General features: G+C 25.2%; 2 protein-coding genes across 2 annotated transcripts in view; one reads left to right on the forward strand and one right to left on the reverse strand.

The window, feature by feature from the left end:
• Nucleotides 1-1,839: 1,839 nt before the first annotated feature.
• On the reverse strand, nt 1,840-12,250 carry LOC122508858 (late secretory pathway protein AVL9 homolog). Its single transcript, XM_043622453.1, has 9 exons — nt 11,811-12,250; nt 9,413-9,610; nt 6,277-6,505; nt 5,973-6,162; nt 5,399-5,861; nt 5,191-5,325; nt 3,599-3,987; nt 2,942-3,009; nt 1,840-2,845 (listed from the first exon to the last, which is right to left on the reverse strand). The coding sequence occupies exons 1-9, from the start codon at nt 11,877-11,879 to the stop codon at nt 2,637-2,639; spliced, it is 1,950 nt and encodes a 649-aa protein (XP_043478388.1). The 5' UTR covers nt 11,880-12,250; the 3' UTR covers nt 1,840-2,636.
• Nucleotides 12,251-12,937: 687 nt separating this feature from the next.
• Nucleotides 12,938-14,802, forward strand: part of LOC122508842 (GTP-binding protein 1) — a 37,248-nt gene continuing 35,383 nt past the window's right edge. The window contains exon 1 of the mRNA XM_043622419.1: nt 12,938-13,217. The gene's annotated coding sequence lies outside the window, so the exon portion shown is untranslated. The remainder of the gene's footprint in view (nt 13,218-14,802) is intronic.

Here is a 14,802-nt window from a genome sequence, read left to right on the forward strand (position 1 = left end):
TCATCTATTTATGAAAATTGTAAACGCAACTCTTTTAAAACTCAATTAAATTTGAATTGTTTAATTACAATTATTCATTAAATAATTTGTCAGTAATAATTATTTGATATTTCTTGAAGAATTAAGTTATTTAAAAAGAAATTATTGTTAGAAATAGAAAAAATTGAAGTGTTTGTATTAGAATACTTGTCAATTTTAAAGTTTATGAGGCAAACAAAAAAGTCACCAAAATTCAGAATTCTCATATGAATTCTAAAAATTTAATTTTTTCCTGTACTTATACTAAAAATCTCTAAATTTTCCCTGAATTCCCTGACCTGTGGCAACCTTGTATTTCATAATAATAATTTTTATACAAAATTTTGGTATTTAGAAATTAAGGGGACTTTCTGGTCAAGAATTAAAAAAAAATAATTTTTCTTTTTTTTTATTTAAAATGTTCCGTTGTATCATAAAATTACAGTCCCAAAACATTTTTGAAAAAATATGCAAACAAAAAAAGTTATATCAATTTTTATGACCGTTTCTTAACTCACTATGGTAAATTACGTAATAATTTAAACGCGTTTTTCTCGAAAACACATTTTTGAAAACGGGAAGACACTTTTCTCGAAATCTACTGAACCGATTTTAAAAACCAAAAACCATTCTTTATTTTATATTATACCTATTAGAATATTGTTACTGTAACTTCTTTAAAATTATTTTCATCATTTCAATTCAATTCAATTCAATTATTATTTTCTATAATGTTTAACTAAAATTCTTCTTTAAATCAATTATTTATTATAATTTAAAGAAAAATTATTTGAGAATTTCGAAATGTATTTGTTTACAATTAAATTTTACAAAATTTCCATTATTCGGAAATTTTTCAATTAAATATTTAAAAAATAAAAACTTGAAATAATTTTAATAAAAAAATTTAATTGAACTGTTTGAAAAAAATTAATTCTACAGAATTGTTAGTTAAAAATATGAAAAATTTAGAATTTCAAAGATTTCAATTTGAAACCTTTTCAAAATTCAAATATTTCTAAAAATTCACACCATAATGCTTTTAATATTCAATTATTATGTAAAATTTAAACTAAAATCACTTTTAAATCAATTTCTATTAGAAAATTCTATAAGAATTCAATTCTTTAAATACGCAAAAATAAATAATTTATATTGAATTCTCATAAAAAGAATTTAATCAACAAATGTTTAAATAATTAAATTCTTTCGACGAATTTTAATAAAATTTTTAAAGATAATTACATTTTTCGAGGTATTTGATTAAAATTGTACGAAAAATAATTGAATTTTGTGATGAGTTTTATTATTTATGAAAATAATTTTATTTTATTTATTATAATTATTATATTATGTTATTTTATTTTATTAAAATTTTTGAAAATAATTGAATTTCAGAGAAGAATTTTATTACTTTTGAAAATAATTGAATTTTTGCAATCATTTGAAACTTCTCCAAAATTCAAATTTTTTAGTGTTTTTAACTAAAATTCCTTGATAAATTCATTATTTTTAATAATTAATTAAATATTTATATTAAAAAATGTAAATGTAAATAAGCTCTAAGTAATAATTTTATAATAGTTCTTCAAGAAGTAAGTTATTTAAAAAGAAATTATCGTCAGAAATGGAAAAAATTGAAGGTTTTGTATTAGAATTTTTGTTTTTCTAGAAAAAACTATTAATAATAATATTTTAATTATTTGAATGTTAATTAATAAAATGGTGACAAAATTGAAAAAAGGGGACAAAAGGGGAAATAGATATTTCCTGTTGGAAGCCATCCATTTTCTTTGGAAGAAATGAAGAAATAAATAAAAGTTTATAATTTGCATAAACATATATTTGCAGTCAGAAAATAATCACAGACTTGGTATTTAAAAACAAATATTAGACAGCAATAACGAACAAATGTTGGTTTGGTATTTAAAAAAAATCTGAAATAACCGACTAAAAATAAAAAGAAAAATTACAATCATTTTAGTAACTTTTTACACGCTTTAAAAAGTAATAATTACTTTCTAATTTTAAGTTTAGTTATTAAACTTACAATTGTACTCATAAAAATTATTGTACTAAACGCTAATGCTTTAAATCATGTGCTTTTATAATTTTCAAAATTTCTGTATATAATAGAATATTCTTTTACAGTTCAATCATTGAATGTATGAAAATTAGACCGCTTATTTAGTTTAATATTAAAACGGTTTTACGATTATAATAAAAAATAATAATATTGCAATTAATTTATTGTTTGTCAATTATTATTCCATCCATTTTTAATCAAAAGATCTGGTTGAGTAATAAATTGACTTGACTTGAGAAATAAACGGATGGACATAAAATTTAGTTTCTTTAAAGATAATTCACATTATTTTTGTCTGTCCAAAAGTTATTTTTAGAATATTTTTAAATTTATTTAAAACTTGAATATCTGTTTTTGGATTTTACAACTTTTTATTCTGTAAAATCTCTATCCTCAAATTCTTAAAATTAACTTTCTAAATTTAAGCAACTTCCATATTTAATCTAAAGAATTATATAATTTAGAGAGTTTGGTCTTTTCAGTGTTTGACATTGTTATTTTAGTTATTTAAATAATAATAGTTATAAGATTGTTAATTTGGTTTAATTATTTTCTCATAATTTATAGACTCTCTCAGAAAGTCTTTATTTAAAATCGTTTCATCAGTTTCCACTTTAAAGGCATGTTGTTCTCTTTCTTCTTCGGGGAGAGTATTATCTCTGACAACATTGATAGGTTGGACTGCGGTTAAAGTATTCCACCACGTTGAAAATGCACCTTTCGCTTGCGACAAAGCTCCACCTTTAACAAATGTCATACAATAATTTAATAAAATTATATATCTTTTTAGACTAAGAGGAAATACAAAAAAATTATTATTATCAAATTAACACTTGCCTACAGCTTTTCCTGTTGTTAACATTGCTTGGTTCAATTTTCGTCCACTTTCTGTGTTTTGCATGGAACTGGAAAAAAAAATTAAAATAGGTCTTTTGATTTATAAAACTTAAAAAGAATTTTTTAATTATTATTTCGATATTCTCCTATCCAAACTTGATTTTTAAAATGTGTATACTACTTTTAAATATTACTCCAAAATATTGTTCTATATTTTAAACAATTTCTATGGAAAAATAATAATTATTTATTTAAAAAAGAATTTTTGAAAATCTTAACTCCTATGGAAAAAAAATAATTATTATTTATTTAAAAAAGAAGTTATTGCTGTTTTCGAATAATTTTACAATTAAAGAAATTCGGAAACAGAAAATTTTTTCCTTTATTTTCTAAAAATTCAAAAATTTTTAATTTCAAATTATAATTAAAAAAAAAAATGGGTCTTTCAATTTTTGTGAAACTTGATTGATTTCTTAACAATTCAAAGTGCAATATTAAAAGAAAAAAATTTTATTTTTTCGGGTATAAGCAACCCTTTGATTTTTTTGTAACTATGATATTTGGATTCCTTCTCTTTTCCAGAATTTTTTGCAAAAAAAAAAAATTACTGGAGACTTTAAAACTAACCGAAATATCGAATTTTGATTTTAAACTTACTGTGTCAAACGTAATTTCATATCCTGAACTGATAACTGCCCAACAAATGGATGCCTTGGTTCTATGCTAGTTATTTCAGTAGAATTAAAGTCTTTCCATTTCTTATAGTTATTCGTGGTACGCCAAGCTGATATAAATAAGGTATTGAAGTGATCCGTTTCACGAGTATCATATTGCATTGATGTCCGCAATAAATGAAGCAAATACATTTTGAATTGAAGCCTTATCCATTCTTCCCCACCGTGATATGTGGAACTATCCAGAATATTCTCCTTTCTTGGCTCGACTACACATCGAATAACGTAATCAATAAATCTCAAATCTTCAGTTGTAAGATGCAAGTAACGCCTTAATTCAGGATCATTGGCTTCTATTCGTCCATTTTCTATCTGCATAATAAATTAAACATATATCAATTTAATGTAATAATTTAATGTAGGTAATTAAATTTAATAAAATTTTATTATTTATTAATTTAATAAAATCATATAATAAATTTAATGTAATGTTGGCATTGGGTCTGTCAATTTTTCTGAAATTTGGTGTAAATGTAGTGTTGTGTAAGAGAAGAAAAAGGAAAATTTTTTTTTTTTAAATTTTCAAAATTTTGGGTTTTACCGGGCATTAAAGTTTAAAGTAATTTTTTTTCAAAATTACATAACTCTGAGACTTTTCAATCGATTTTGTTCATATTCAGATGACTAATAATTGTTATACCAACAATTTTAATGCAATAAAATACAAAAAAAAATTTCAAAATTTGACCCAAAAAAATTTTGATTTCATTTTTTCGGGCAAAAGCCCGAATTTAAAACATCGACTGTAAATTTCACTTAGATATATCTTATTAATAACTAATATTATTAGTTTCAGTAATAAATATTAAGAATTATAAAAATAAATAAAAAAAATAAAGTAGGTAGTATTAATTTTTAAAAAAATACAAAATACTAAAAATCTATTTGTTACTTAGTGTTTATCTTCCACAATGATAATAAATACAAGGGGGTTAAATTTGTTTACAAAATGTTTATAACAATTAAGCGGTGCTTTTGCCTGAAAAAATGAAATCAAAATTTTTTTTGACTTTTTTTGGGGCAAATTTTGAAAATTTTTGTTTTGTTTTTTATTACATTAAAATTGTTGGTATAACAATCATTAGTCATATAAATATGAACAAAATCGATTAAAAAGTATCAGAGTTATGCATTTTTGAAAAAAATTACTTTAAATTTTAATGCCTGGTAAAATTAAAAATTAAAAAAAATTTTTTTCTTCTTTTTTCTTTTCTTACATAATACAAGATTAGTGTTAGTATCATAAATATTATTGTAAAAATCTTTATTAAATTTGTCTCAATATCTAAGAAGAATTTATTAAAATTTATGTTCATGTTTTTAGTTGTGTAACGTTTTAATAATATACGGAGTAACTTGGCGACGAAAAATAATTCTCCCTTCTTATTTCCTTTTTTAATTCGTAAAACTTAGAACATAAACATTAACATTAAGAATAAACATAAACATTAATTTCTAGTCACAATCTAATTAAAAATCAAAATTCCAATCATATTTAATGATTATATGACTTACATCAATTAAAACATCGATAAGCTGTTTCTTCTGCTTAAAAAGAACATTTGTTGCTCCTACTACATAGCCTCGAACATTTTTATCACTTAATAATTCTAAGTATGGCAATGAGAGATACGGTAAACAGAGGTATCCCTAAAAATAAAAAAATGTCTGACATTAAAAATATTTTTTAATAATTTTACAAAAGTTTAATGTGCAAATGTACCTCAGAAAATATTTGCAAAGGTAAACCACATTTTTGAGTATTTATAGATGCCGCCTGCAATACACTTTCTTCAATCCATGTATTTACAGATAAAAGACTATTACTGTTTTTGGATAAAACACCATCGCCGTCACCTGCTTCGAAAGAGACAGTATTTAAATCATCTTTTATCGTCAAAGAGTTCCCCGAATTTTCTTCGTAATTAGCCTTATTGATGTATTTATTTTCTAGTGTTTCTTCGGAATTTCTGCTTCTGTCCGCCTCATCATTCAAAACTTCTTTACACTCTTGCTCTAGTGTTTCTAAATTTGCATCATAATTGGAATATGAAATTTCTTTTTCTAAATTTATATCATCATTTTGTTCTTTATTTAGTGATTTCTGGTCTAGAGAATATAAATTTGGCAAATCGGAATCAACAACTGAAATGTTCTCGTCATTTGAAACAGGTGATGTTGGAACTCTAAAACAATAAGTTATAATAAGTAAAGTAATATAAATAATAAATTAATCAAATTAAATTAAATAAAAATCAATAAATCCTGTTCTGAAAAAATGTTTTCCATTAACGTACCTGATGTAGGTAGAATTCTTTAAACCACTTTCTATCATTCCGGGAAATAATGAAAGCAGAGTCAATATCGTCGTGCATAATGGATGCACCGGTGATTGAAAAAAAACTAATTTTTTTTCTAAAAGTAGTAGTTTAAATAATAAAAGAACTTTGTGTCGAAATTGTAAAATTAAATCTCGTGCCGAGAGACCTGTAAAATACGTTTTACATTTTAATAATAAGTTTTTAATAAATAAAAGTATAATATCTTTAAAACATTATCAATTATTAATAATTTACAGACACTTAAAAAAGCTAATGTTACCTCCAAAAATTTGTAAAGGAATTTGACTGTCTTTCTTCATACAAGAATTGAGATGATAATAAGTTTCTTTTAATAATGAAATTTTACTAAAGTCTCCTTCCTCAAAATATGCATTTGTTATCAATGCAACTTTAACTTGAATATGTCCGTAAAGAGGTAATGTGCTCAAAATACAGACTGATTTCTGTACAGTTCCTCTTGTAATATCCGATGTTCGACATTTCAGTCTCTATTGAAATGAAAAATCTCTTACAGTAAAAGTCAAGAACTATGTATAAAATTAAAAAATTGTAATATATTTATTAATCCAGAAAGCACGATGGATATACATTATACAGCTGTGGAATCCGTTTTCGACGGGTTTTAGTACCTTTTGTCTTTACATTGCTTAAAACTTGTTTAAAGTTTATGAAATTTCTAAATGCTTAAATACAACTATTTCAATGATATTGCGAGAGCGGAATTCACATGCTTTTATATGGGATTAACCCCTTCACAGGCGAGTGAAAATAAAGTTTTTGTGCCATAAGTGTTCAAAAAATTTTTTTTTTTTAAAATCATGATATTGTCATATTTTATGTTTTTAAGGTCACTGATTCAAAATCTGTGGTCGAAAAGTCAAAATTCAAAATGGCGGCTTCAAAATATCGACCAAAAAAATTGAAAAGTTAACGAATTCGTTCATTTAAAATTTTTTTTGTCGCATTTTTAAAGCTGCAATTTTAAATTTTTGAATTTTTGACCACGGATTTGGAATCAGCGACCTCGAAAACCCCCGAGTAGGCATTTTAAGGCATTTTCAGACAGATTCGTAAATTTACAAATTTTTTGGGCGCCATTTTGAAGCCGCCATTTTGAATTTTGAATTTTCGACAACGGATTTGGATTCAGCGACCCCGAAAACCCCCGTGTAAGGATTTTTAGCCAGATTCGTTAACATTTAAATGTCTTTTTTTCCGATGGCCCTATAGAGCCCATGGACATACAGGGCACGACATTTTTATGGCTCTATAGAGCCCACTGACAGTGAAGGGGTTAAAACTGCAAATACCAACTGTTTTAATGCATATTTCATAAGTAAAATATGGAATACTTAACATATTAGACATAAAAAATAGTATTTTTAATAATTCCAATTCATTATTCTCAAAAAATATTTTTAAAAAATAATTATTTAATTCGAGGGGCTATTCACTGAGATCGAAGAGATCCAGGGACGCCGCAATCTTTTTTTTAGGATCTTCTGCGTCATCCCGGGTCGTCTCCTGGATCTCGCATTGATTGCATTGTTTTGTTAATTCGTCTGATGTTGGCTTCTTAACTTTCTTCAAGGCGTTTAATTTATTAATAGCGTTTGTTTACAATTTGTATAAGGATAAAATATTTTTTATTTTACGTTTATAAATATATGTAAATTGTATTAATTTTTAAGAAGCTAAAAATTTAAATTAATTAATTTTTTTATAAAAATATAGTTGATTAAAAGATTTTAATTTAAATTAAATTTGATTTACATTAATTTTTAGATAAATTTCAAAAAGTGCTTATTACCGTTAATTTTTTTAATTGAACAAATTTAATAAATCTAATTACAAAGGAATCATTTTTTAAGTTTATTAATTTCTATATTTTCATTAAAAATTTTAAAAAGCTAATATCATTAACAAAATTTATTGATAAAGTAAAAACTATATTACTATAGTTTTTAAATAAAAATAATTTATTACAATTATTATAGTAATAAAGTAAACAACATTGTAACTAAATCAGGGTGTCTAGTAATTTAGAAATATAAAATTCCCGGGGTTTTCCCGGTTTTTTCCCGGTATGTAAATAATTTTCCCGGATAATTGAAAACTAAAATTTTACAGTAAATTTAATCGTAATATTTGTAAAACTTATAATAAGAATTGTATTGTGATTTACTTGACGGTAATTTCATGTTTAAAATCAAAAACAGGTGTCGCATCACTGTAAAAATTTGGCACAAGCTTCCCAGTGGGCAAAAAACCATCATTGTTTTAAAAACGTTCCAAAAATGTTTTTAGAACGTTTCATGTCTGCCAAATAACGTCCCAATAACGTTATATGTTTCTAAAACGTTTTAAAAGCAATGGAACGTTTTTGGAACATTATTTGGCAGACATGAAACGTTCTAAAAACATTTTTGGAACGTTTTTAAAACAATGATGGTTTTTTGCCCACTGGATTGTCACATCGAAAATCATTTCCCATATAAGTTAGGTCTTAATTGGACAATAATAAAACATTGTCTAATATACGAAGAGAATCAATATACAATTCGAAATTGAAAAAAAATTAAGTTAAGCGTTGAAAAAATGTAACTATTTTTTCCAACAACATAATAAAGTACTTCATAAAAAAATTCCCGGATTTAAAAGAAAATTCCCGGGGGTTTCCCGGTTTTTCCCGGGAAAAAAAAATTCCCGGGGTTTTCCCGGTTTTTCCCGGATTCCCGGTTCGCTAGACACCCTGTAAATAATTTATTTCATAATGAATGTTTAAAAATTAATTTAATGCAATAAATACTAAATATATAAAAAATGCATTGAAATAAAATTAAAAAAGCATTTCAATTAAAATTGAAAACAAACATAATTTAATAAATAAAATATAGACATTTAAATAAAGCGAATGTATTCATTTGTTTTCTCTAGAAAAATTTTGATATTTTATGTGGTAAGAGTTTGGCTTGACGTTAGTTGCGTTCTATTGTCATCGTATATATGATTGTGTATTATGTTAGTGAGGTTAGAAAATATGGAATTTTACGTCAGTTTTAATGTTATTTCTCAAAATCGGGACAGTCGGTTTACTCAATTATTTTTTTAAATTATTCCAAAAGTATTAAACTTTGAAAGAGTATGATTTTTATAAAAAAAGTTTAATTTTCTTACACAAGTTATTATCAAAATAGTGCACTTCACATGACACTCTCCATAAGAGTCCATATAAAAACATGCAATTTCAACAATTAAATTTTCAAAAACGAGTCAGTAAAAAATTTTTACAAAAAATTGTTCTATAATTCGGACATTCTTAACAACGAGTTTTTACAAATTTCAAAAATTTTTTAACATTTTTATTTGAGTCATAATTATTTATGAAAGTATACCTCAACTGGAATTTGTTTGAAACATGAAATTCCGTATATTGTGCATTTTGGATCCGTAAGACTAGGTAGGTGAAAAAATACGGTGTCTTCATCATAATTGTGAGATCCATCTGGTAGTGCTAATGACGGCAAATATCTCCAATTCAACGGACATTCGTTTGGAGCCTCAGGTACCAATGGAGGAAAAGAGAACTCCACCTAAGGCAAACATTTTCTTTACATCTCTTAAAATCTGCTGTTAGTTTTTTTATATATATCTTAAGGGGCTCTTTGATAAAAGCAAAAACGTCATAACTATGCGAAATTTGTAATGTAAAACTTTGACATAAGTGAAGTTCTTAACATTTATAATTAACAATTTAAAAGAAAAAATATTTCTCTAAGTGAAATTTACAGTAATTAACAAATATTTTCAAATATATTAAACAAACAAATTTTTAAAATCTGACTTTATATTCATAATCAGCGACTTCGAAAACCCCCTGATATCAAATTTCATGAAAAATGAATAATTTGATGTCCGCCATAAAGGATCCGCCATTTTGAATTTTTTAAATCTGACTTCATGTTCGTAAGCGACCCCAAAAACAATAGATAGCATAATTAGTTGGCATAAATTTCACTCTTTTTAAGAATTATCAATTATGGTAAAAAAAATCTTGCGAAATGGGATTTTTTTGTGGATTCCAACACTGGAGACCTCCCTGAGTATTTTGCAACAAAAATTAAAATAATCCATCGGGGGATTTTTGAAAAAAGTAATTTTTAGTATTTCCATCGTGAATTGTGTATACAAGCACCTTAAAAAATGTACCAAATCAAATTTAATTTCAATTTTTATGAGTGTACTTATAGTATTTTGGATCGCAGAATCTGAATTTGATGTTAGATTTAAAAATTTCAAAATGGCGGATCCAATATGGCGACCAAAAGTTTAAAAATTGTTTAGATCCGCTTGAAACTCAAAATTTGGGGATTTTCGGGGTCGCTGAATCTGAATCTAATGTCAGTTTTTGAAAATTAGAAATGGCGGATCCAATATGGCGAACAAAAATTCTTTAAGATTTTTGAGTTTTGGCAAAAAAAACACTTAGTATTTCATATTTAGATACTTTCAGGTATCAAAATTTAGAAAATAAATTTCTTAAACCTCTAAAAAAATATTTACTTTTGGCCACTATTTATCGATCCTGGCCCACTGTGCCTTTCTAGAAATAGACTACAATTAGACAGTTTTTTCGTGAAAATTTATTATGAAACAAGTATTCTGGCCCCGAAAAGTTAATGTACAGTTTTCATTTACATTCTTCGATATGAAGCCTGTCTAGAATCTGGACAAAAATATTCTCTGAGAATTTAATACAAGTTTCTCATAATATACAATCTTTTTAATAAATAATAAAATTTTGGTAATTTTAAGATAGAAAAAAAGTGAGCAAACAACCGTAAACACTCTTTTTTTAAACACTCCATTTTCCTTCTATTTTTTTATTTCTATTTTTAATTTTAAGTATATATGTTTTGTTATTGCAAAAATACATACAATTAGTTATCATAGTAAGTATATAAGTACGTATCTTTGTAGTGAATATGTTTCTGTTTTAATGAAAAACTTCAATTTAACAAAATATACAATAAATAAAAATAACAGATTTTTCTAATGGCTTACAACATAAATGTATATTACAATTAATTTAAAAAGTAATTTTAAGAGAAATTGTGATATTAAAAAATAGTTTTGTAATATAATTTATGTTAAATGAACAAAAGAGTAAAATTGAGAAATATTTTTTTTTATTGACCGCTCGCAGGTCAATAAAGTACCCATTATTACCCTAGGGCAATAAAGTGTACTTTATTGATCCGCGCTCACAGGTAAATAAAGTACTCATTATTACCCTAGGGCAATAAAGTGTACTTTATTGAGCAGTTGGGTTATATGGGGGAACTTAAAAAATGGTTAAAGGTAAAACTCGATCCCAGTTTTCAACTTGGGTAGTGTTACTTGTTAGATTTTAAATTATATAAATTTCGTTTTTCTAAATTTTTTTCAAAATATAAACTTTTATAGACTTTAGTAGATTTGATTTATTATTAATAATAAATAAACGAAACCGTTAATTTGTATAATAAAAATTGACAGGGTGCGCTTTATGCAGTAAACTAGACAAATAGAAAAATAAACATTTCTGACATTTCACCTAACTAATTACCGGTATTTTTCTATTTGTCCAGGAACTATACGTTCTACATGACAGATTTTTCTAATGGCTTACAACATAAATGTATATTACCAAGTTTCATTTAAATTCTTGGAGGAACTTTGAAAAATAATAAATTTCTTATGAAATATCACAAAACTTCATACAATAAAATATTTTATAAATCTATAACTTACTTGACAACCTTTTTTGTGATGAAAACCAATCACTATTATATGCAAAATTGGCCCTTCAGTTTCAGCCATTTAAACTTGTTAAAAATTATTAACAATAATAATCTCATCTGATAGTAAATTCATTTTCGAAAAATTCCTCCACTTTTCATCTTTCGAAGAATTGAATAGTGGAAACACGCAGTTTTATTAATACAAAAATTAGAATAATTCATTCTTGAAAGTCTAGAAAAAATGAAATTAAAAAATGACAATACTTCATAATTAAAAAAAGTTTAAGGTATAATGTAAATTAGTATCAAAAACTGATTCACTGTTAAATAAAGTAGTTATGCGTCAGAAGTTGTTAATAAATAAAAATTAAACACAGATGGAATTGTACATGTCAAAAACTTGTCGAATGAATTCTATAGAAATTTTGCTATAGTGTGTAACTTGAAGCAATGAGCAGCGTTGGAAAGACAAGCATTAAATGGTAAAGGCCTTTCTGCAATAGGTTCTAAAAGTCTGCTTTGCGCAACAACCGTAAACACTCTCTTCTTTCTCCCTCACTCCAAAGCAGTCTATTTTATCACTTCATACGAAACTGTAAAGGTGTATCTACAATAGCTTGAAAATACTTCGTTTTTGTCTGATTGAGGGTGAAGTCCCATGGCAGCGTTTTGCGTTGCGTTTTGTAACTAGGCCATGAGTGCAAATATAGCAAACATATATCTCCATCTCTCTCACACTCATTGCCTAGTTACAAAACGCAAAGCAAAACGCTGCCATGGGACTTCAGCCTGAAAGTAACTGGATATTCTGCATATAAATTCACTTTAAATCATTAAGGCCTTTCTCCAATAGGTTCCCAAAACTCTGTGTCTGCGTCGGTTGCTATAGCAACGCATGCTAAAATCAACGCAACGCAGTCATTCGCAGACAAACGCAGAGTTTTTGGATCCTATTGGAGAAAGGCCTTTAAATTCAAAGTATATTGTCGCAAATTTCTATGCAGAATATGCAGTTACTTTGAATCAGACAAAACAAATTCATTTTCAAGCTATTGTAGATAGACCTTTATAGTATGGTGTGAAGCAACGTTGTGAACTTCACTCTCTTTTATATGCAATATGCATGTATATATAATATATATAAAGGGGATACGATATGTCATATGAAAGTATGAAACAACATTCAATATTAATTTCATATGTTATGATTTCATAGGAATGTAGAGATATATAAAGCGATTGGTTTTGCCAATTCGTAAATAAATATGTGAATGAAAGAAATGTTCACGAACTAAATTTTCTTGCGCAATATTTTTCTTGTTTATTTATTTTTGCGATTAATAAAGTGCATGTATTTGGTGGAATCATCCAAAGTGAAACAGATTTAAACTTTTGGAATACGATTTTCAACAGAGTTGTAAGTTTAAATTTGAAAATTTGTAGTGAAAAATGTTAATTCTTTATAATTTTATAAGTATATTAATGTTATTCATGTTTCCTCCACAACTCTACTTATCAATATGTATTTTTAATTATTTAAGAATATAAGAAATATAAGTTTTTCTTTATTATGTGGAATGATTTTCTTAACAAAAATACTTAGTGAATTAAAACATATTTTATTAATATTATTATTAGTCAATAATATTTAAACTTTTGTAACAATTGAATGATTCTCGGAGTTGAAAAAATTCTAACAATTGTAATTGACATTGACAGAAGTGTTTGTATATATGTATATATTTGTTAGTAAATACATCACAGGCGCGTTTTCATTAAAAAAAATTATTATTATTATATTGAAATTTCCAGGTAAATGAAACGATATTTTATCAAAATTGGTATTTAGAGAAGAATTATTTTTTCTATATTTATAAGTCTAATCTTTCTTTATTAAATATACCTGAACCTTTTATCTGACGTAATTTTATTATTTCTGATGTATTAGTAAATTATTTTAAAAAAGTTAATTTTTTCTGAGGAGGAATTGACTCAGGTCAATCCATTTTTTAGTAAAGAAATTCGTTTATTTGAACGTTCAAAATTTTATCTTCCAAATCTGAATTACTGAAGTACTACTAAGATCATTATGAGAAACAAATTTCTTCTCGAGAAAACAGACGTCGACGTTCATAATATAAATATAATTTTTAAATTAATTTACATACTAATCTTTGGTGAAATTTAAACTTTATACATGCCAATTTCTTTATTTTCTGAAGTAGAAGTCATTCCATTATATTTCGACTAAAGTTTTTGCCGTCTAATTATGAAAATTATACTTTGCAGGAATGATTTTAAAGGTACTATCACCAAATAAAAAGAATTTAAAAAATTTATATTATTTATTGTAAAGTAATATATCATTTAAAGTATGCGAAATAATGGAAATTCTCTTTTTTCATCTAATAGAAAAAATTAAAGAAAACACATAATTTACTATGAAAATGTAAAAAAAATAATTTAAATTTATACATAATGACTTAATTTATTATTAAATATTGATAGAAATAATTAAAAATAAGGAATATTAAATTTACCTGTAAAATAACTTAATATTTTACAAATTTTATCCATTAACAGGGTTGCCACAGATCTGGAAAACCTGGGAAACTTGGAATAGCAGAAATTTAAAAAATTGACCGTGAAATGACAGGAGATTTTTTTTTGAACCGGGATTTTCTTGTGTTCTTTCTATAATTAACTCTTAAAATTTCAGGGTGTCTAGCGTCCGGGAATTTTGCGGGAATTCACAAAAATATATATCCGTAAATTCAATTTTAAAAGAGTTGCGTTTACAATTTTCATAAATAGATGAACTTCAAAAGATTTTAATTAAAAAATTTAAAAAACTAGATTTTTAAAAACTTTAATAACTAAAATTATTTTAAAATTAATTTTTTTAATTAATTTTAATAAAAAATTAATTTTTTAATATAATGTATTTAATTGATTATTAAAAATAATGGATTTATAGAAGAATTTTAGTTAAAAACACTAAA

This window comes from Leptopilina heterotoma, unplaced genomic scaffold (genome assembly GCF_015476425.1).
Source record: "Leptopilina heterotoma isolate Lh14 unplaced genomic scaffold, ASM1547642v1 Lhet_58, whole genome shotgun sequence".
NCBI lineage: Eukaryota > Metazoa > Arthropoda > Insecta > Hymenoptera > Figitidae > Leptopilina > Leptopilina heterotoma.

Excerpts from the sequence above, each read along its gene's own strand:
- LOC122508858 (XM_043622453.1), bottom strand. The coding sequence starts at position 11,879 with ATGGCTGAAACTGAAGGGCCAATTTTGCATATAATAGTGATTGGTTTT. Across the intron at positions 9,611-11,810 it reads ATCACAAAAAAGGTTGTCAA|GTGGAGTTCTCTTTTCCTCC; the intron begins GTAAGTTATAGA and ends TGTTTGCCTTAG. Across the intron at positions 5,862-5,972 it reads AAGAATTCTACCTACATCAG|AGTTCCAACATCACCTGTTT; the intron begins GTACGTTAATGG and ends TTATTGTTTTAG.